General features: G+C 35.6%; 4 protein-coding genes across 6 annotated transcripts; 3 read left to right on the top strand and 1 right to left on the bottom strand.

Annotated features, from left to right (window-relative positions):
• The first annotated feature begins 613 nt into the window (after nt 1-613).
• PolE4 (DNA polymerase epsilon subunit 4) lies at nt 614-1,379 on the top strand. The gene is made up of 3 exons (XM_017611144.1): nt 614-715; nt 765-944; nt 1,004-1,379. The coding sequence occupies exons 2-3, from the start codon at nt 785-787 to the stop codon at nt 1,291-1,293; spliced, it is 450 nt and encodes a 149-aa protein (XP_017466633.1). The 5' UTR covers nt 614-715; nt 765-784; the 3' UTR covers nt 1,294-1,379.
• A 2,913-nt stretch (nt 1,380-4,292) lies between these two features.
• On the bottom strand, nt 4,293-7,589 carry qkr58E-1 (quaking related 58E-1). The gene is made up of 5 exons (XM_017610800.1): nt 7,194-7,589; nt 6,598-7,099; nt 6,283-6,396; nt 5,928-6,100; nt 4,293-5,176 (listed from the first exon to the last, which is right to left on the bottom strand). The coding sequence occupies exons 1-5, from the start codon at nt 7,462-7,464 to the stop codon at nt 5,037-5,039; spliced, it is 1,200 nt and encodes a 399-aa protein (XP_017466289.1). The 5' UTR covers nt 7,465-7,589; the 3' UTR covers nt 4,293-5,036.
• Nucleotides 7,590-7,836: 247 nt separating this feature from the next.
• qkr58E-2 (quaking related 58E-2) lies at nt 7,837-9,759 on the top strand. Of its 2 annotated transcripts, none has more exons than XM_017610791.1 (6): nt 7,837-7,946; nt 8,087-8,314; nt 8,373-8,491; nt 8,567-9,024; nt 9,118-9,221; nt 9,341-9,759. In XM_017610791.1, the coding sequence occupies exons 2-6, from the start codon at nt 8,104-8,106 to the stop codon at nt 9,535-9,537; spliced, it is 1,089 nt and encodes a 362-aa protein (XP_017466280.1). In that variant the 5' UTR covers nt 7,837-7,946; nt 8,087-8,103; the 3' UTR covers nt 9,538-9,759. The 2 variants fall into 2 exon arrangements, with proteins under 2 accessions (XP_017466280.1, XP_017466276.1); XM_017610787.1 differs by having other exon boundaries at nt 7,845-7,946; nt 8,044-8,314.
• A 2,889-nt stretch (nt 9,760-12,648) lies between these two features.
• rad50 (DNA repair protein rad50) lies at nt 12,649-19,616 on the top strand. Of its 2 annotated transcripts, none has more exons than XM_017610657.1 (12): nt 12,649-12,823; nt 12,975-13,356; nt 13,420-13,605; nt 13,726-13,939; nt 14,006-15,184; nt 15,243-15,309; nt 15,373-15,729; nt 16,049-16,218; nt 16,291-16,551; nt 16,834-16,936; nt 17,263-17,491; nt 17,566-19,616. In XM_017610657.1, exons 1-12 carry the CDS (start codon nt 12,671-12,673, stop codon nt 18,270-18,272), a joined length of 4,008 nt encoding a protein of 1,335 aa, XP_017466146.1. In that variant the 5' UTR covers nt 12,649-12,670; the 3' UTR covers nt 18,273-19,616. The 2 variants fall into 2 exon arrangements, with proteins under 2 accessions (XP_017466146.1, XP_017466140.1); XM_017610651.1 differs by having other exon boundaries at nt 13,699-13,939.
• Nucleotides 19,617-20,041: the final 425 nt, after the last annotated feature.

Below are 20,041 nucleotides of genomic sequence, written 5' to 3'. Positions count from 1 at the left end.
AAGACGAAGCACAGCTGTTGTGCTTGTTGACAAAGTGTAGACAATATACACACAAAAACGCTACAGTCATTGTCTATGGCGAGTTCGTACTTCTGCAAAAAGAAACCGTTGTCGATATTTGCACTAGTGCAATTGTCGCTGTAGACGTACATGGTGGCTTAGCGTTGGCTGGCCCCGGGCTTACTGCAGGGTTACTCTGTACTCTCACTTCGGAGAAAATTTTGCTGTTTGACATTTTTACAGGATTTTACACGAGAAGTATTAGCTCTGATCCAATGGCCCGTAGTTATAGTCAAAATAAAGTCGACTCTAAAGTTAAAAGCAGGTTTTTTTGATTGAAAGTTATGTCAAAAAGCTGCTTTTAACTTTAAAGTCGACTTTATTTTGACTATAACTACGGGCCAATACTTTTTGCGAGTTGGCCATCTTTCTGTGTTGTGTTGGCGTTGGCGTTGCCCAACTTTGGATTCATAGTCAGCTGTCGAAGCGACGCCAACGCCAACGCAACGCCAAAGTTGTATGTAAACGGGCCTTTATTGAATCATGGTGTTGAGTTTTCATTTACATGGCCCTCTGGTAAGACAGATCGTGCCAGCTGACTCGGGTTTACGTACCGGCTGGTTTACGTTCTTGACTAATTTCAGCTTTATTTTTACGCTCTAATTACAGAAACAGACTGGAAAGCGTATGGAAAAAACCTGATTTGTTAAATGTTTTGCACAATATAACCAGTAAACAACCTTCGGTGAATTTGGCGACTGCCNTTGCGCGGGTATATGGAAAAATGGCTAGTGAAGAATTATTTACTGCGGAATTATCTGAAGAATTAACTGACAAACAAGATGATAAAGACGAAATCTTGGATGCTTTTGAGGAAGAGCCAGAAACCATTGTAGAAATAGAAGTAGGCGAAAATGCGGAAATTGTTGAAGTGGTTTCAGAAGGTAACGAATATGCAATTTTTTGCATGCCAACGCTTTTTTTTTTTAATTTTGTGATGCAGAAAAGCCGATTGCTACAACTGAGAATGATGTACCGGAACAGCGGCTGTTTCAGTTGCCCCAGACACGGATTAAAAACTTGATGAAATTGGACCCAGACATGAATCTTGCTTCTGCTGAAGCCGTTTTTGTAGTTACACGAGCTACAGAACTTTTTATAGAGTCACTGGCGAGCGAGGCGTTCTCATATACAACCCAGTCGAAGAAAAAGACTGTGCAGAAACGAGATGTAGACTTGGCTATCTCTTCGGTGGATAGCCTAATGTTCCTGGATGGCGCAATGAATTTCTAATAATACTTCGCTACTAATGTTTGTAAATAATGGTAAGGTAAATTTTGTAAAATAAAATGTGAAAATGTAAACGAAAAAATTCATAATGGATTGGTGTTTAATGAGCCAATGAAGGGATGCTTTTATGAGGCTATTTGTCCAGCGACAATCAACTGTGCTGGACTTAATAATGCTTGAAAATATTTACATGCTTAATTGGTTTACCACCAAACATCAAACAAGGAGTAAAGTTTTAGTTCCATTTGAAGTTCACACCCCTATTGCAAGTGTCGACTACACCTTTTCAAAGAGTACTTCAGAAAGCATCAAATGTACTTCAGGATAGTCAATTGTACTTCAGAAACCGTAAAAAATATTTCAGAAACTATAAAATGTTCTTCAAAATAGTCAATTGTGTTTCAGAAACCGTAAAAAGTATTTCAGAATGGTCAAATGTACTTCAGAAACCGTAAAATGTACTTCAGGATGATCAATTTCACTTCAGAAACCGTAAAATATACTTCAGAAGACGAAAATTCGTACGCAATGTAATTATTTAAATAGTATAATAGTGTTTATAAATATATTCACTTTTTAATTTATTTTCAAATTACAAGTACATTAGTTTTTTCGCATAGTCTATATATTTAAGAATGAAACAATTAATTTATTAATGCAGTTTTAAATTATGTTCCAACCAACATGTACAAAGATAGTGCATCTGGATAAAAGGTGGCATACCGTTGAATCGCTCTGCCATAATCGCCACCAACAACTGCCGCTTTTCCTTCGTCAACGACCGGACCAAATAATAATGTCGCTTGAGCATACACCATGTAGTAAATGCTTGCACGGTAAAATGTGGAATATGAACAAATATATAGCCTTCCGCTTTATGCTGATATGGCAAAAAAAAAAAAACGTATGTTAAGACAAATATTGGCATTTCAGCAACATTTGGTCCGGGCGTTGTCGAGCAAAGGCTTTCGTACTTGGAGCGACTTATTGACGAGGTAAAAGCGACAGTTGTTGGTGGCGACTGTGGCAGAGCCATTCAACATTCTCACTTTTCACCCAGATGCCCGCTATGGTAGCTGGTACATAATTTAAAACTGCATTAATAAATTAATTGTTTCATTCTTAAATATAGACATAGACATTTCGAAAAAACTAATGTACTTGTAATTTGAAAATATAAAAGTAAACATATTTAAAATCACTATAATATATACTATTTAAGTAATTACAATGCGTACGAATTTTCGTCTTCTGAAGTACATTTTACAGTTTCTGAAGCAAAATTGGCTATTCTGAAGTACATTTTACGGGTTCAGAAGTACAATTGACTATTCTCAAGTACATTTTACGGCTTCCGAAGTTCATTTTACGGTTACTGAAGTACAGTTAACTGTTCTGAAATACATTTTACGGTTTCTGAAGTACAATTGACCATTCTGAAGTACATTTTACGTTTCCTGAAGTACTGTTGACTATTCTGAAGTAGATTTTATAGTTTCTGAAATACATTTGACGCTTTCTGAAGTACTCTTGGAAAAGGTGTAGTAGTTGATAAACGACTATTATTCGATTATCGCTTTTCCACGGTATCGGAATGTTGATCTCCCGTTCAATAAGCGACTGTGAACCGTTTTTAGCCGTTCAGCCTTCCATAACTTTTTAGTTTGTAGAAAAATGAGCGACTAAAAGCTATTCATACTCACGACATCGAAAATGCCATGAATAATTGTTAATCGTTTATCTACTACTAGTCGACACTCGCAATGCGAGTGTGAACCTTTTATTTATGTCTATGTGATCGCGTAGCTATTCCAAGATGATATCAGTTGCGTTCCCCAACTTTTCTTGGTTAAAACCTGTCCAAAGGCAAAAGATGCCAGAGAACCGAGTACGGGAACGCTTTCTGGTAAATTCCTGTAAATTCTTGCGAGTTAGGGAACGCATCTATTGTAGGCAGAAGAACAATACATAAAAAACACCCGAGCTAGCTCGCAAGCCCAACGCTCGCTTAAGTTAATTGCTTATGTACATATATCCAGGGATATCACTGAATGTGAATAGCCACGAGCGTAGCGTATACTTTGAATACACACATTCGGAGCAGTTCGGATTCAGTGATCGCATTTTCGTAGATTTCACGAAAAAGCAGACTACGATGGAAACTAATGGGGCGATTATAGATGACAATGCAACCTCAGTTGGGGTGCCCGATGGACAATGCCACTGAAATGAAAATGTACATATATTATGAATAGCAACTATAGCCAAGTTTTATAAAGTTGAAGGAAATACAATTTTGAAAAACCAGCAGCTAAGACTTGAGTGCAAATATCGAGCCCTAACCGCATAATAACGTAAGCGCCATTTTTTTTTCAAAATTTTCTTTTCGATGCAGAAATACATCTAGATGCCCGGGGAATATTTCTGCATCAAAAATAAAATTTTGAAAAAAAGTCGCTTACGTTATTTTGGCGGTTAGGGCTCGATATGTACAGTTGAAAAAATACATATGTAAATAATCAATCAAAATTTCCGCGGCAACCACAAAAATTCAGTTGCCAGTGGCCATCTGTAATACCATTTCAGCCACTGGCCAACCAACTGAAGTTCGGTTGCCATCCGCAATCCACCCATTAAATTCTCTGCTTGGACGAGTCATGCTTGTTTGGTGTATGACGAAATGAAAAAGTTTGTATCATGTTCAAATAAATCTCTTTGGTTTATTTACGGTGTTTTTTTTTTAAGAAAGTATAGCTGCTTACTTAACAAATACCATATGAATACAAATTTCAGACTGCGTTAAAATTATGAAGGTTCTTCAAAATTTTACCAAAATGCATAACTTTGTTTGTTGACGGGTTTCACTTTTTCCCATTCAAATAATGTTCGAACATTTCTTTTAAATACAATTTTGCCTATTATTACTCCTTAGCAGGATTCGAGTTTGAGTTAATTTAGTTTAAAAAACTTACCTTTAGTTTTATTTGAATAAAAAGCTGGTATCGTGTTTAGTGTTTCTTTTTATTAGTGTTATACTTAAAATAAGATATTTATGCATCTAACATTTGAATTTTTCGATTATGTATCCTTATTATTTCTTAATGTCTCTCCGTACGGTATTGTACAATCGGTTACACTATTATCATATGTATGTAATAGGGAATATATTGGCTGTGGCATATACTTACGTTCCAACACTGCACACACATTTTCAATCCTGTAATTCTTATGCCTATTTAGTCATAATTTATATACTTGTCGATGTTTTGTATTATTTGAATCAGTTTTACTAGTGCAAATTATTTGTTTTTGTTGCTGTTTCTGTTAATATTTTTGTATTTTTTGTTGCTACGATAACGGAACGTTTTCATATTGTAAAATGTACACTAATAAGTTCCTTTTCATTTTTTAATTCCATTATTGTATGAGATTTTCCTTTATTTTATTTTTTTCTTAAAGTTTTGTATCCGCGATACTTTGATTTTTGAACAATTTGATGATTTAATATTGGGCATTAGATATAATTTTTCTTGTTTGTCTTCTAACATTTTTTTTACCTCTGTACGTTTTTTATATATGCATAAGTATATTTTGTTTTTGCCTTTCATGTTTATTTATTTTATTTATATATTGGATATTGAATAGATTAAGCTAACGCATGTTGTTGTTGTCGATTTTAATACGGTTGGAATTCGTACTTAATTGAAGTGTTGTTCTGTTGTTCTCTAAAATGCTTTTAAACATTTTTAACGCAATTTCGGATAAGGTGCCGAACGATATCTTACGCTTTCCCGTGATCGTGATCCTGCTTCGTAGTGTGAGGAAGAGTGCGATCCCGATGTTGTAGGTCGGTATGAAGATGAAGAGCGACCGTTGCTTGGTTTAGCTAATTTGGAGAGAATTTTGTATTTTTTCGTTATATCTATATATTTTGGGCATTTTAAATATCTGTTTTTAATTTTGGTTGAATGAGTTTTATTAAGCTATATTTTGTTTTCAAACTGCAACTTTGGTTTGTTTGTTTTGGTTTTTTAGGGATTTTTCTTAAATGTATAACGAATTTAAATAACTTTTGACCTTGGAATTTGGAACAAACGGTTTTATTCGAATGATTTTTATATACATTTGCGATTTTTTTTTATTACCTTATATTGTATAGTAAAGATTAATGGAAAGTATATATGTATTTTCAAGATTTAAAACGATTTTTAGGTTTTTTTTTATTATTATTAAATGTTAAGTTGCTAAAAATTTGCCTTTACAGTCTTTTTGGCGCATTTATCGTGTTTTTATAAATTTATTTGTTTATAAAAAGTTCCACATTTTGCTTTGTCTGGAGTTATCTTGATTGCACTTTATTTAAATTCGTTTTTTTCTTTTGCTTTTTCTTCCTCTTTTAATTTACGGAGTTTATGTTTGGTAATAAGACTACGGCTTGATTATGCGAATTAGCTACGACATTTTTTACTAAGTACATTCCGCGTTTATAGGTGAATTAACGCAGTTCACTACTAATTATCACGTGAAATGCAATATAATATACATATGGATGTTAACTCCTTTTTGTTCCATCACACCTCTCATTATAAAGTTTGATCTAAAGAGTTAAAGTGTTTTTATTTAAGTTTTAAGCTTACCTGCATATGCAGCGGTGTACGACGATGAATGCGGATGATATTCACGGCGGTAATCGCGCTCGTACGAACCACTTTCGTAAGGTGCGTGATGTGTGCTTGAATGTTTTGTTGGCGGTGGAGGCGTATAGCGATCATATTCACCATGATGTTCATACAACTCGTGATCACGAGATCTGATATAAAGAGAAAGATCGAAATAAGTATTTCTATTCGGTCCACTTTTGAAACACTTTACTACTTCAAGTTAAACAGATACATATTTTTGTATATAAAGAAAAATTAGTTACATGTTTCATAATACTATAACATCTTCTATAACATACGCTATTTAATAACAGAATAAATTGCTTCTTACCTATGCGACTTTACAAGACCATATCCAGGATCGTCCATAACATAACGAGCTTTCTCTAAAATAGAATAAACCTTCGGTTTGGATGATTTTTCAAATGTTGGCGGTGGAGGAGTACTGAAAGATATCATCATTACATAAATATAAACATTGTCCAACTCGGACATATGGAAGAATGATATACATAATAATAATAATACATGTGCATGTATTTACGTGTGTTAAATGATGTTTCTCCTACTACATCGAATTCATTTAAATGAATGAGCAATCGCATTTAAGAAAGAATTAGAAATCAAGATTTTTACATAAACTCACCGACAGCTATATACCGCGTGCTCACCGTAAGACTTCGAGTAATGAGTTTTTTTGTACATACGCTCTTTGCCATCCATTTCACGCATTTGTTCCATGCGAATGTCATCGTTGGCATCTGGTATCATGAATTTTCGTATCTCTGCCAATGCATAAGCCAAACGATGGTATGCTTCCGATGGCGGCGCTACTGTAGATATTTCAACATGCAAATCCCGGCTAAGATGGGCATATTTTGGATTGCCAGAGCTGCGCAATTCCTCTTCCTTAGCATGATCTCGCATAGAATTACGGCCCATAACCACCATTTTGCAAAAAGTTTCTTCTTGCAATTGACGTAATGTATTTCCTTTCGGCCCTAATATCTTTCCAACGAAATTGAATTTCGGATATTCCTTAATCGGGAATAAAACTTTTTGCGCAACACGTATTGGTTTTTCACTGTAGACGTTTGCATAGATTTCTGGCTTTGGAATTCGCCCACTAACCAAAATTTTTTCAATTTCTGAAATAAAAAATTTATTAGTGTACATGCAATTATGCAGAACCGCCAGTTTTCACATACACAAACAAGCACATATACCAACAAAAGTACTTACCGTCGTCTATTAAACGCTTACATACTGTATGGTCCTTTGCTAGCGTCTTTTTCTCCTGCTCACACTGTTCAAGGTAAGCATTGGTTTTTTCATTCAAAGGGGGTGCGTCATGGGATTGCATTGGCTGACCATGGTCTTGCCCGCGTCCATGCCCATCCATATCACCGCCACCGCCCGTATTACTTCCACCACCGGCTTCGTCGTCAGTACGCCTTTTTCTCTTGTAATCACTGGTATCTTCATTGTAATCACGATCATAATCTCTCGGCATATTTATGGCTTTTTTTGCAAAAATTTAATAATTTAGATTAAAAACTTTGTGCTCTTTTTCACTGCCGACAAATTTTCACAAGCTTAGATTTTTTTCCATGCGAAAAAAGATGGAGACTAGAAAGTGTGGCCAAGTTAAGAAATTTACAAATGCATACCTGATTTCTACAGTGGTGTTAAAAAAAAAATAAACTTATAATAAAATTATTAATTCTGTTTCTCATATAATTTATATGAATATCTGTTTCTATTTATTTAATTGTGATTGTCCCAAGTCTATTTGTCATATTTAACATAAAAATATTCTCAATTTCTATATCTAAGTTTTTTTTTTGCTGTTATCTCAAGGAATCTGATCCGGTACATTTGCATTTCCGAATGCACTCTTGCGGTTGCATTTTCGGTTTTGCGGCGAATGATTGTAAAAAGTGTCAAAATATTTCGCAGTTTCAAGGGGAGGAAAATTAATCAAAGACTTGACAGGTATTTAGTCTGCCCAGCAGCATATATGCCGTTGTCTAATTTTTTAAATTACCATAAAACTAGTGAACATAATTATTAAAAGCCACAATTTATGTAGGGTAAAGTAACTGTGTTAAGATTTATTCTGGAAATATTTTAAGCGATTGGCAGCAGCGATATGGCGGAAAATGGTATGCGTGTTGTAGGTCCCGGCGGTGCTGAGGTAGGCGACTATAGCAATGGAAATCATGAACACGAGCTAGGTCAGGAAAATATTAAGAGCACGCCAAGGCTAAATGAAACTGCCCAAAAGTACATGCAAGAATTGCTCGCTGAGCGAGCACGAATGGAGACTCATTTTCCTCTAGCTGTAAAATTGATTGATGAAGGTAAGCTTAGATAAATTTTAAGTGTTTTAATTATAATAAACAAAAACTTGACTCCTAGCCCTGGAACGTATTCAACTAAATGGTCGGATACCCACGCGCGAACAATACGCTGATGTTTATCAACAAAGAACTATTAGACTGTCACAAAAGGTGCACGTTCCAATAAAGGATAAAAAGGTTTGTCGATATGCATGCTTTTTTTTATTAATATAACAAATTCGTATACTATAATATAATTTTTCTATACTGCAGTTTAATTATGTTGGAAAGCTTCTTGGACCAAAGGGAAATTCACTGCGTCGCCTTCAAGAGGAGACGCAATGCAAGATTGTCATACTCGGTCGTTTCTCAATGAAAGATAGGGTCCGTGAAGAGGAGTTGCGAAACTCTGCTGATGCCAAATATGCCCATCTTAATTTGCCGCTACATGTGGAAGTATCAACCGTTGCCCCACCGGCTGAAGCGTATGCACGCATTGCCTATGCTTTAGCAGAAATTCGACGATATTTGATACCAGACAAACACGATGATATCCGACAGGAGCAGTTTCGTGAACTAATGGAGGATCCTGAAGCTGCTAAAAAAATCACTATACGCCAACAGCAACAGCAGCAACAACAACAGCAAAATAATGCTCATTCTGTTGGTGGCAATAACAATAACTCGAGCCATCGTCCCGGTGGTTCAACTGGAGGAAGTGGCGTGTACAGGTATTAGTCAATATCAAATTCAAAATTGTGTAATGTTTAAAGCAATCGCGCATTTTATAAGATATCAAGGCTTTAACTATATAATTTTTCTAGGCCTAAATACCAGCAACAATCTCATAACTACCACTACAATGATGAGACTGTTTATTATCGTTCGCATAACAACACTTACCATCAGCCTAAACCTTATGTGCCAGGTGATAATAATCTTCTTGTTTTTTTATGAAAATCTCTTTCAAGTATTTATATGATATATACATATACCATGATACCATGAATTTTTGTATCATGACATATACTTTTCAATTTCTTCTAGCTGTCCAACGCTCCAATTTAATGCACTCAACAATGCCACCACAAGCCATGGTGAACGCTTCGCCATCGGGATTGATGCCCAATGCATCAAATTATAATGGGCGCGGATCGGTTATGAATAGCGGCGTACCATCCAATAATGTTAATAATTTACGATATCGTTCTTCATTGCCGCCGTATCAATTTGTAAAAAAATAATGGAAACATATTGCCATAAATGGAGTTCCAGTGGTTATTTTATGTTGAACGTTTTCCATATTTCCTATGTAATCATGCACTTGCATATACATCCATACATATGTACGTATATGCAAACCGACATTTGTTTACCCTTAGAGCTGGCAAATGTTTAATTTGTTAACTATTGTACTGGTTGCGTTATATAGGCGTAGTTATACATATTATTATATACGATACATTAAACATACATAAATCCATTAATACATACACATCCTATATATGGATAAAACGTTTTGCGTGTACCTAGAATTTTATGCATATGTACCGTGACTTTCAGACTTATAATTTTTTTTTTTCCAAATGATCTTCAGTTTGTTTTACGTACTTATTTCATTTATTTTCACTTCCGAGGATTCAAAGAACTCTTGCCTATTTTCTTTTTAATAATCTTAATATGTGACCATGCTGAAAAATATACACAATAATACGTATTTTATGAAGCTCTAAAAGAGAATTATTTATATCAATATCATATACATAAACGATTTTCTTATTCATATTATATTTGGAGACTTGGCGGTTCTGCGTTTGTTTAAAAGCGATATGTTAAGCTAAAATGTGCTAACATCAATCAAGTAGATTTATAAACTTATATGTCCTTTAAACACACATTTTGTTCTGAAAAAATATTTTTGAAGGGCAGATAAATTTTAAAACCTACTTAAAAAATTGCACTAAACTACGATATTTGCGGACGCAACCATATCGCTTAAGCCTTGACGCAGTTCAACTAAAAATATACTTTTTTTATAATTATTGTAATATTTTGAAATAATATATTTAACGTAGAAATTTGTTACATTTATTTAAGCGAATGTGCTTTTTGTTCGTTTATAAAAAAATCCTAAACTATGGATTTTATTAAAGTTAAAAAGATTTGGCAAGGATATACATATGTATGAACGACTTATTGTTTGTATGTACATATGTGCATACATATATAAATATGTAACCTAGATTTTCTGAGTGCGTCAAATTGTTATAACGCTACGGTTATATTGATACACACAAATACATACATACATAAAAACATAAATATATACATACGTATAATGCCTCTGTAAAGAAATAAAAATAAATAATTGATTTAAATAAAAAGAAACACAAATTTCAAGTTAAATTAGTATTTATAATGATACTCTCATGTACGAATAATCGTTGAATTAAAATTGAAAATAAATCTATAAATATACATATAATATAAATCATACAAGTTTGATTTTCCAAGACACGATTGGCGATGAAAGACCGTTGCCGAGTGTAAGCTGGGCGTACTTCCACCCAGTAGTACCCAGCATGATAAAAACATTACAAGGTAAATTCTGATTTTTTTCTGACGTTTGCAAGCATTTTAAAATCATATAAAAATTAAAATAAAAAAATTAAGTTGTTCACCAATTGTTGTTGTTTGAGATTGAAAATGAGAATGTGTGTGTGAGATTGAGTTTAAAATTATGCTGGCAAATGGTTTAAATAATGCTGGCAAACGTCAAACTGCCTCTCAATGGTTTTACCTTGTTATGTATGTTATCATGGTACCCAGTGTGTTCGATTACTGGTTCCAGCAATGTGTAAAGGCAAACCTCCGGATATACTTCTGCCAAGAAAAACTTTGTCTAACCAAACCAAAGCCCAAAGTGAAGCTCGGGGAAAGAACTTTGCAAAGTGTTAAGCGCCAACGGCATTTTTTATTCTTTCAATCCCCGCTTTGGCATTTTCAAGAACCGGAAACCATGAAATGGATAAACCAACCGGATATATATACATACATATGTAAAAAAGTGTGCATATGGCCGTCCATACCTTGGTCATATAAAAACAATTCTTTAAAGTATACGGCTAATTTGCATTTAACTACAAATTTTAAAAAAAAACACGAAATTTTTTTATTACATTTTCAGCTCAAGGAGCCTGTGTGGGAATACACCTTTTCGATTAGTCGTTCACAATAGAGATTGTCGCGGAATAGGGGGACCCGCGGTACTGATTTAAAATTGGCCGGGATGGTCGGTATCGGGAAGATCTGTAAAATTGGCAGGCGGGACGGGACCAAAATCCTTTCCCGACACTCCCGATAAAACCGCAAACCCCGAAAATTCCCAAAATCTTCCTTAACGATGTTTGAAATATGCACTTTTTTTAAGCAAAACAAAATAATCGAAGATACCAGATCTTTCATTAATATTTTTATTATTTAAAATAAATTTGAAAGACATGAACATTTTTGTCAACCTTCGATCGGCTTGCAAACCACGCCACACACGTTAAAATTTCAAATTTGTTTTCCGTTTGTAGCTTGCTGTAGAGAAAACGTCGGATTACCGGGTTCGGTACTTAAAAATTGAGTTTCGAGATGAACGGGTTCGGGATTACATTTTTAGTCCCGTGCCCGTCTCTAGTTCACAATAAACTTCTTGACACTTCGAGAGTAACCAGAATCAAAAATTATGAAAAATGTAATTATTCGATGCAATCATTTGAAAATGCAATAGAAAAATTTAAGGTGTTATTACACGATATGTATTTGCATCTTTTTCAATACATATGTAATTGCATATGTCTGTCTAATTCACAGTCTTTATTTAATTATTAAAAAATACGTTCTTTGACAACGAAATAAACTAAACTCAGATGATTTTATCTGTGCGTCAGATGAAAATAGAAACATTTCTATTTCGTATGTACGTGCATCTGCTTTGTGCAGAAGAAAATCCAATTTGCCTTTACACGATGGCTGCGTTTCTTTGTACATTCCGGATAATCCCATTTCACAGCCGGAATAAACAGAATGCGTTTGAAATATACGTCAACATATCATCAGGAACGTTCTAAAGAATAAATAAACAAAAAAGTTTATTCCAAGAATAAAGAAATGCAGCCGATATGTTGGCATTTCCATACATATGTAAAAAATGACATGTACACATGCAGATACATATCGTGTAAGAACACCTTTATTAGTAAAATTTAAATCGGAAAATGCATTTTCTTCGCGGGATTCACTGTACATAATTAGAGGTATAAAATTACGTAGCACTCTTTGCACTAGAAAAATTTGATTAAAATCAACATCTGGTCACCTTTGTGATGTATGCCCGGCAAAACATCGCAATTTTTGTCATTTCTCGGCGTCTTGTTTTTAAATGGTTGTGAAATTTTGCGCGTATTATTAAAAATGTCCACTATTGATAAATTGTCTATTCAGGGTATTCGTAGTTTTGGTTCGAATTCGGAGGATGTTCAGGTAAGTCCAATTTTATGTTAAGCGTTTTGAAATTAAGCTACTGTAGGGGGCTTCCCAGACATGTATTGGCCTCTTTGTCCGGAAAGTCGAATAAGCTATTCTCAAATGTAGTATGTATGTTTTATCCAATCGTCATTTATATATTTGAAAGACGATAACATTTGCCTCGCCGGTCACGTTGCTCTTGGGAGAGAATGGTTGCGGCAAGACAACTGTAATTGAGTGCCTCAAATATGGTCTTACTGGAGAAGTACCGCCTGGCAGTGATCGTGGTCGAAGCTTTGTACATGATCCAAAAATATTCCATCAAGCCGGCACATTGGGTCAAGTTAAATTGGAGGTTAGCAACCTCCAAGGAAAACGTATATCGGTTTGTCGTTCGATGAAGATATCTAACAAAAGGGGCAAGTATTCATTTGAAACGTTAGATGCCACTATGAACTATATAGAAGGCAAAGGCGATGGCAAAGGTTCCACGAATTCCATTAGCAAGCGTTGTGTTGATGTCGATGTGGCTATGTGTCAATTTATGGGTTAGTCAGGAAATACACAGCTTTGCAAATCCAAATAAAAGTAACGAATGTATTTATTTTTAGGTGTATCCAAAGCTATTATTAACAATGTGTTATTCTGTCATCAAGAGGATTCAAGTTGGCCGTTGGATGAGTCGAAAAAATTAAAAGAGAAGTTCGATGCTATTTTTGGTATAACAGAGTTCAACAAAACAATCGAAAGGATCATAAAAATGCGTAAAGAGGAAGCTGATAATTTAAAAGTTAAAGGTACCTACTTTTATAAATTTATTAATGTATGCTTATTAGTATATAATAAAAGCAATCATCTGCCCTCTTGAGCACCTTTATTAGAGTTAGAAGTCTTTAAAATTGTGAAATATCTTACAGAGGCAGACTTACGCCTTCTTGCGCACTTGAAGCAAGAAATGGATGATAAGTCACTGACTCTAAAAAAGGCACAAGAGAAGTGCGCTGCTATAGAAAAAGAGTGTGAGCGTTGCGAGGAAGAAATGAAGCCAATCGATACTCGTTTATTAGAAATTCGCAATGTTGAGTATGAGGTGGGCAAGTATCAGGCGCAAAAAGTAGAAGTGGAAACTGAGTAAGTAGCAAAATATCAAGATTTAATAAGAATTACCGATAAACTTTCCCTTGCAATTCAACTTAGACAAAAGAACTGTCAGGAACAGATATTGGGTTTGAGTAGCAATATAAAAGTGCCATTTGAGGGTAGTCGAGAAGAATTAGAGCAGGAAATTTCTGATTTCGCTCAGAAAATGCTTGAAAAACGTCAACGACGCAATGTTCTAGATAAAAAGGTAAACAATTTGAAGGTAGAAGAAAAAACGCTGCAAAAGAGATATACTGATTTGGATAAGAAACGCATTCTGCTGATGCAGCAGCGTCAAAAGGAACAAGAATGTATTTCCAAGCGCGCTGAGCAGTTAAAAACGCTCTGTCAACACTTAGGGATCACACTCACCGATGATCTAGAATTTCAGCCTGAAAGTGTACCAGGTGTATTAGAAAAAGTAGAAAACTCATTGGTCAATAAGGAGTGTGATATTGCTGGGACCGTTGCACAAACGGATCAAGAAGATCGTGAGCGGCAATCAGAAATAGATGCACAACGCGTTGAACTTACTAAAGTCGAAGAGGGAATCGTGGCGCATGAAAAACAAAAAAAGTTAAATGAAAAGGAATTAGAAGCAATCACGAAAGAGATTGCTGAAATAGAAACTTCTGCGCGGCGCATTAAAATACTATCGGACAATATAGACCGCCTGATGAAAATGATGGATGAAATGAATGGAAAATGTAATCAGGAAACAATGAGAACTGACATAGCTGAAAATAAAGCCAGAATTGTAAAGCTACAGGATCAATTTCGTGAATTAGATGAGCGGCTAACTAAATTGAATATGATGTCCAAATTAATGGCCGAAATCTCATTAAAGCAAAAGGAGTTAGAAAAGAAAGAACAGGATGTACGGCGTGTAAAAGGTAAACACGCAGATAATTTTAAGAAACTGCTTAATAGGCCCGTCGAGTCTAACTATAGACGCGCAATGCAACTATGTGGCGAGAAGTTGCGCGACAACATCAAAGAACTGAATGCAAAGTCAAACAAATTGCAACTAGAGCAACAGTCGTTCGAGATAAAACGGAAGAGTTTGAAAACCGAGCTGCTTAAGCTCGAAAAGGAATTAGAGGAGGCAAAGGAAAAAGTTTACGAGGCATGTCATGCGGCATCATATGAAGATACGCTGGCCAAAAGTAAGGCCACCATGTTGAAATATCAATTGGAGCACGGCGCATTACTATCAGCGGAGGCCATGTATAAAAGGTATGTGAAGTGTAACTATTTCTAACTCTTATAAATTGATATTTATTGCATTTCGCAGATATATAGAGAAAGTCGCGGAAGATCCATGTTGTCCGCTATGTCATAAGGATATGACCAGTAATGAAGTACGTATAGTAATTTACATACTTATATAGACACACTCTTTTAATATTTCTGTTAATTGAAAGGCTACTGATATCACAATGGAACTATCGGATGAGATAAATCGCTTGCCAGAGAACATAAAACGCACTGAAAAGTTATTGAAAGCAGAACAAAAGAAATATGAAAATTTGTTGCAAATAAAATCGGTAGTAGAAACAGTTGCAAAACTAGAAGTAGATATTCCCAAAAAAAAGAAAGAACTCGCAAGCTTCGAGGAAAAATTAGCCAAGTGTGTTGAAGATAGTGAATCACTACAAATGCTGCTGGCCGAGCCGACTACCTCGCTGGAGTTGGCTGATTCAATGATGGGTGATGTTTCGCTGCTGGATGAGGCAATGAAGGAAGTCACGCGTCTAAAGAATGATATAGTACAGTTGAATGTGAGTAAAAGAACATAAGTTCTAGTAATATAAAATTGAAATCAAAAATTTAAAAATATACATACATATATACACACATACATATGCACATGCGCACAGTGTCGGTATATCAATTCGGACCAAATATATTATGATGCTGTTTGCCACTTAAGTCTACTTATAAATTTTTAAGATTTTTTAATAAAAATACAGTGCATTCCCTAAAAAAACCCATGTAAACTTTGTTAAAAACTGAAAACATTCATAAAAGTTTCATCAATTTTTCCGCTTTACAACGCATTAAATTTGAGTATAATAATAAGTTTTAAATGACTCCTAGGCCAAGCTACCGGCAGATTTTGAGTCGGATGCTAACTTAGATGATCTGCAAATGATCAAGTCTAGCATATCGGAGGAACTTGATGCAGAGCGTCATACACTGGAGGAGAAGCAGACGAATCTTGAGAAGATTGTGAATGCCTTGAACAAGATGCAGGAGCAGAAAAATGCGTAAGCACAAAAGCACTCTTTAAAATAGGCAGATATTCTAAATTTTCTTTTTAATTTTTGTATATTATTCAGTTATCAAGACGAGCGTATAAAATTGCAAGAAGGGCAGCAATCATTGACACAACTGCAAGAGCGTCAGGCTGAGTTGAAAAATTTAATTGAAAGCAATATTACAGAAATTAAGCAGTTAAAAACTAAACTGCCTACCTTGAAGCAAAAGTTAAATGCATTGAGTGTCGAGAAGAACCGCCTTTTGGAAGCATCGCGTAAGCGGGTGGCCAAAATGCAAACCGAATTAAATTCTTATAAAAAAATGGATCATGATATTCAGAGGTGATTGAATTAAAAACAAGCAATTCTAAAAATGGTTTAAAGTATTTGGATTTTGGATACGTAGCGTTATTTTACAAGCGAGCTATTACCGCTAAAATGAATAGTTTTGGTTTTTTAATTTTTCGCATTTTGGAATTTTAACAGATTTTTACACATTCTGTAATTATCGACGAATAACATTAATAACACTAAATTCACAAAAATGCCACCTTTTAACTTTTTTATGAAAATACCTTACATTCTTACTTCCTACTTTTTAATTGAATTAAAAATTTTTCATAGATTAAATAACGAAGTGATTGACTTTCAATTGCTAAACTTAAGCTGCGAAATCGCTGATTTGAAAGAATCGATTAAAACGTGCAAAGCAGAGGTAGAAGCAAAGGTAAGTAGCCTTCGAAAAACCAGTATATTTTCCAAGTAACCATATAAGCACTATATTTACAACTAGTAATACCCATTTACTTGCGAAACTAAAATGTAGAAAAAGTCGGCTTTAAGCTTTAGAGCGACTCCCTATGCACATGAAATTAAGCATTCCAAATTATGGATAAAGCCCCGAAAATCTCGAAACTTTTACTGAGTTATAAAAAATATTTTGAAATTTTACTTTACTACTACTACTACTACTTCTACTTTTTTTCCGAACTTCTTATCATCGACTAATTTTTAAGTTGGCTTTAATTGTATAAGATTTTCTTCGTCAAATAGGCTGAAGAGATTTCCAAAACATCTAATGAGCTCGAGGCGATTAAAACGGAATGTTCGCAGCAGGAAACTCTGGAACGCGACTTGAAGGATAACCGCGAATTGAAATTATTACAAGAGAAAAAGATCGGTATTGATGTGAGGGTTGAAGCTTTAGCCAAGCAATTGGGAAAAATGGATTTCCCTAAACTGTCACAGGAAAAGAATACGTTGATAAAGCAACGTGAAAAGGGTACACAACTTTTTTCCTCAACGTAACGCGTATATACATATGTATATAACAAAAAATAAACTTAATCATTGCAGGTACTGTTCGCAAGGGAGAGCTGCTTGGCAAAATTGGCGAGGTTAGAAACCAAGTTAAAAAGTTAGAGAGCGAGATAAATGAGCCAAAATTCAAGGACTCACTTGAAAACTATCGTCGTGCTTTCTACGAAGTGGGCACCTCACGTCAGTTAATAAAGGATCTTGGCGAGAGTAGAGTCAGCTTGGAATGGTCATTAATGAAGTTTCATGCCGAAAAAATGGAACGCATTAATCGTCTCATACGTGAGTATTGGCGTCTTATCTACCGTGGTAACGACATTGACTACATACAAATACAAACTGATGAAGTTGATTTGAATGCGAATGCCGATCGTCGGCGCAACTATAATTATCGTGTTGTACAATCGAAAAATAGCTCGGAAATTGAAATGCGTGGCCGCTGTAGTGCTGGTCAGCGTGTGCTTGCCTCATTAATTATACGCATGGCATTGGCGGAAACGTTCAGCAGTAATTGTGGTGTATTAGCTTTGGATGAGCCGACCACCAACTTGGATCGTAATAATATACTTTCGCTGTGTGAAGCATTGAATCGTATAGTAGACGAAAGGCGTATGCAGTCGAATTTCATGTTGATCATTATTACGCATGACGATGATTTTATCTCTACTCTGGGCAAAATAAATATTTATCACCGCGTATTTCGTAATGATGAAGGCAAATCTGTTATACGCAAAGTTAAAGTGTAGGTGCCAGAAGAAGAAGATAAGTTCATATTTTTCCAAATTCAAATATTAGATATACTCTTTTTTTTAAATACATATACCCACAAATATTTGAAACTAAATTATTATATATTTTATCTGTGAAAACGTACGCTACGCGTTGCTTCAAGTAAACAAGTAAATTTATGGCAAAGTTGGAGAGTTTTCCTAAACTCAAAATATTGAAAAACCATTAACTCTAAAGTATATTTCTAACATAATTTAATAGCTCAGAAAAAAAAATTTGCACCTTTTGCGATTTTAGTTACGTTTTCCATTTACTCCCTACACAAAATACTCAACGTTTTTGGTCTTTTGATTTATGATTTCTACTCTGAAATAAATAAACGTGTCATATATCCAGAGTGAGTGGTCTTCATAGAATATAAACAGAGTTAGTACTAATATGGGTGATCCATTTGTTTGAAAATCTTTGGAGAGACTTAACTGATGCTCAACGAGACGATATAAATTTATTGCCTATTGATTTTTGGCATTCCTAAACACTAAGAGGAACTTATGATATTAACTACTTTATTTTATATATATATAATTACGAGTCCCTAAGTGAAATATTAATGTTGAGCACTGAATAAATATACACTACATATGATTAAAAGTTATAATGTGTTTAAGAAATATATGTTATTATCTGAGTGGTCGACACTCATCGGTAACTTTTCGGGATCCAAGCGTAGCTAAGCGCAATATCCGCAGGATCATCAACGCAATAGCCGCCTGCTTCATGCCAGCTGGCAGTATTGCCAAAATCTGCTCAGACTACCCCACAGAAGTGGCGGGACTCTCAAGACCTGCAGTCTCTCAAGCGGAGCAAGCAAATTGTGGACCACAGTCAAGTTTCTCTCCAATTCGACGAAGCGTGTCCTTACTTTTGGCACCACCACAATGTCGGATCCATAGTCGTGGGTGCGCTTCTTCAGCCGGCAATTCATTGCTCACCCAGATAGAGACAAAACCCGCCGCACTATCCTGCGTAAGGCACCCGAACACCGCCCCCGAGAAACCTCTACGTGCTTTACCTCAGAAGAGACACAGGTGGCTGTCAACAACGCCAAGTATTTAAGGCTTTCGGCTCGGTGGATAACCAGCTATCTGTGTGATCAACCGAATTTCGTACCGCCGCGTAGAATTAAACAGGGAGTTCCTCAAGGTGGCGTAATCTCCCGGACGCTGTTTAATCTCCACATAAGCACCGACCACGGTCCCAAAAGTCAATTGCTCTTGCGATATCATAACCGGTGATCTCACTGAAATGTTGAGCTTCTTCTCTGTAAGGAATCTCAAAATTTCCGCCGTGAAATCTGCCTTCACAATATGGACCAAGAAGATCAGGCTCGAACTAGATGTCTTCGTCGATGGCGCCAGAATACCGAAAACCAATCACCCCAAAATCCTGGGAGTGAGGTTTGATAGTCGCTTCTCCTTCTCCGTGTACGCCTCAGCCACCTGGCACAAAGTGCATTCCAGGAACAAAGTTCCCAAGTCGCTAGCCGGCACCACCTGGGGAGCCGACAAAGAAACCTTGCTCGCAACCTACAAGACAATCGGGCGGTCAGTGGCAAACTACGCAGCGCCAATTTGGTCGGCAGGAACGAGCGACTGGTTTCAAGTAATGTTGTGGCTGCGATCACAAAACTGTAATATGCCACGGCTGCTACGTTTTGCGTTTTAAAAACGTCAGAACAGCGTCGTCTATGTTTCTACATCACACATATCTAGGATGTTGAAGGCCT

Source organism: Rhagoletis zephyria, unplaced genomic scaffold (genome assembly GCF_001687245.7).
Source record: "Rhagoletis zephyria isolate East Lansing unplaced genomic scaffold, Rhagoletis_zephyria_1.1 Rzeph_scaffold_00012, whole genome shotgun sequence".
Taxonomy (NCBI): Eukaryota; Metazoa; Arthropoda; class Insecta; order Diptera; family Tephritidae; genus Rhagoletis; species Rhagoletis zephyria.
The sequence above is the reverse complement of the archived record's forward strand: the minus strand, read 5'-3'. Positions and strand labels throughout refer to the sequence as shown.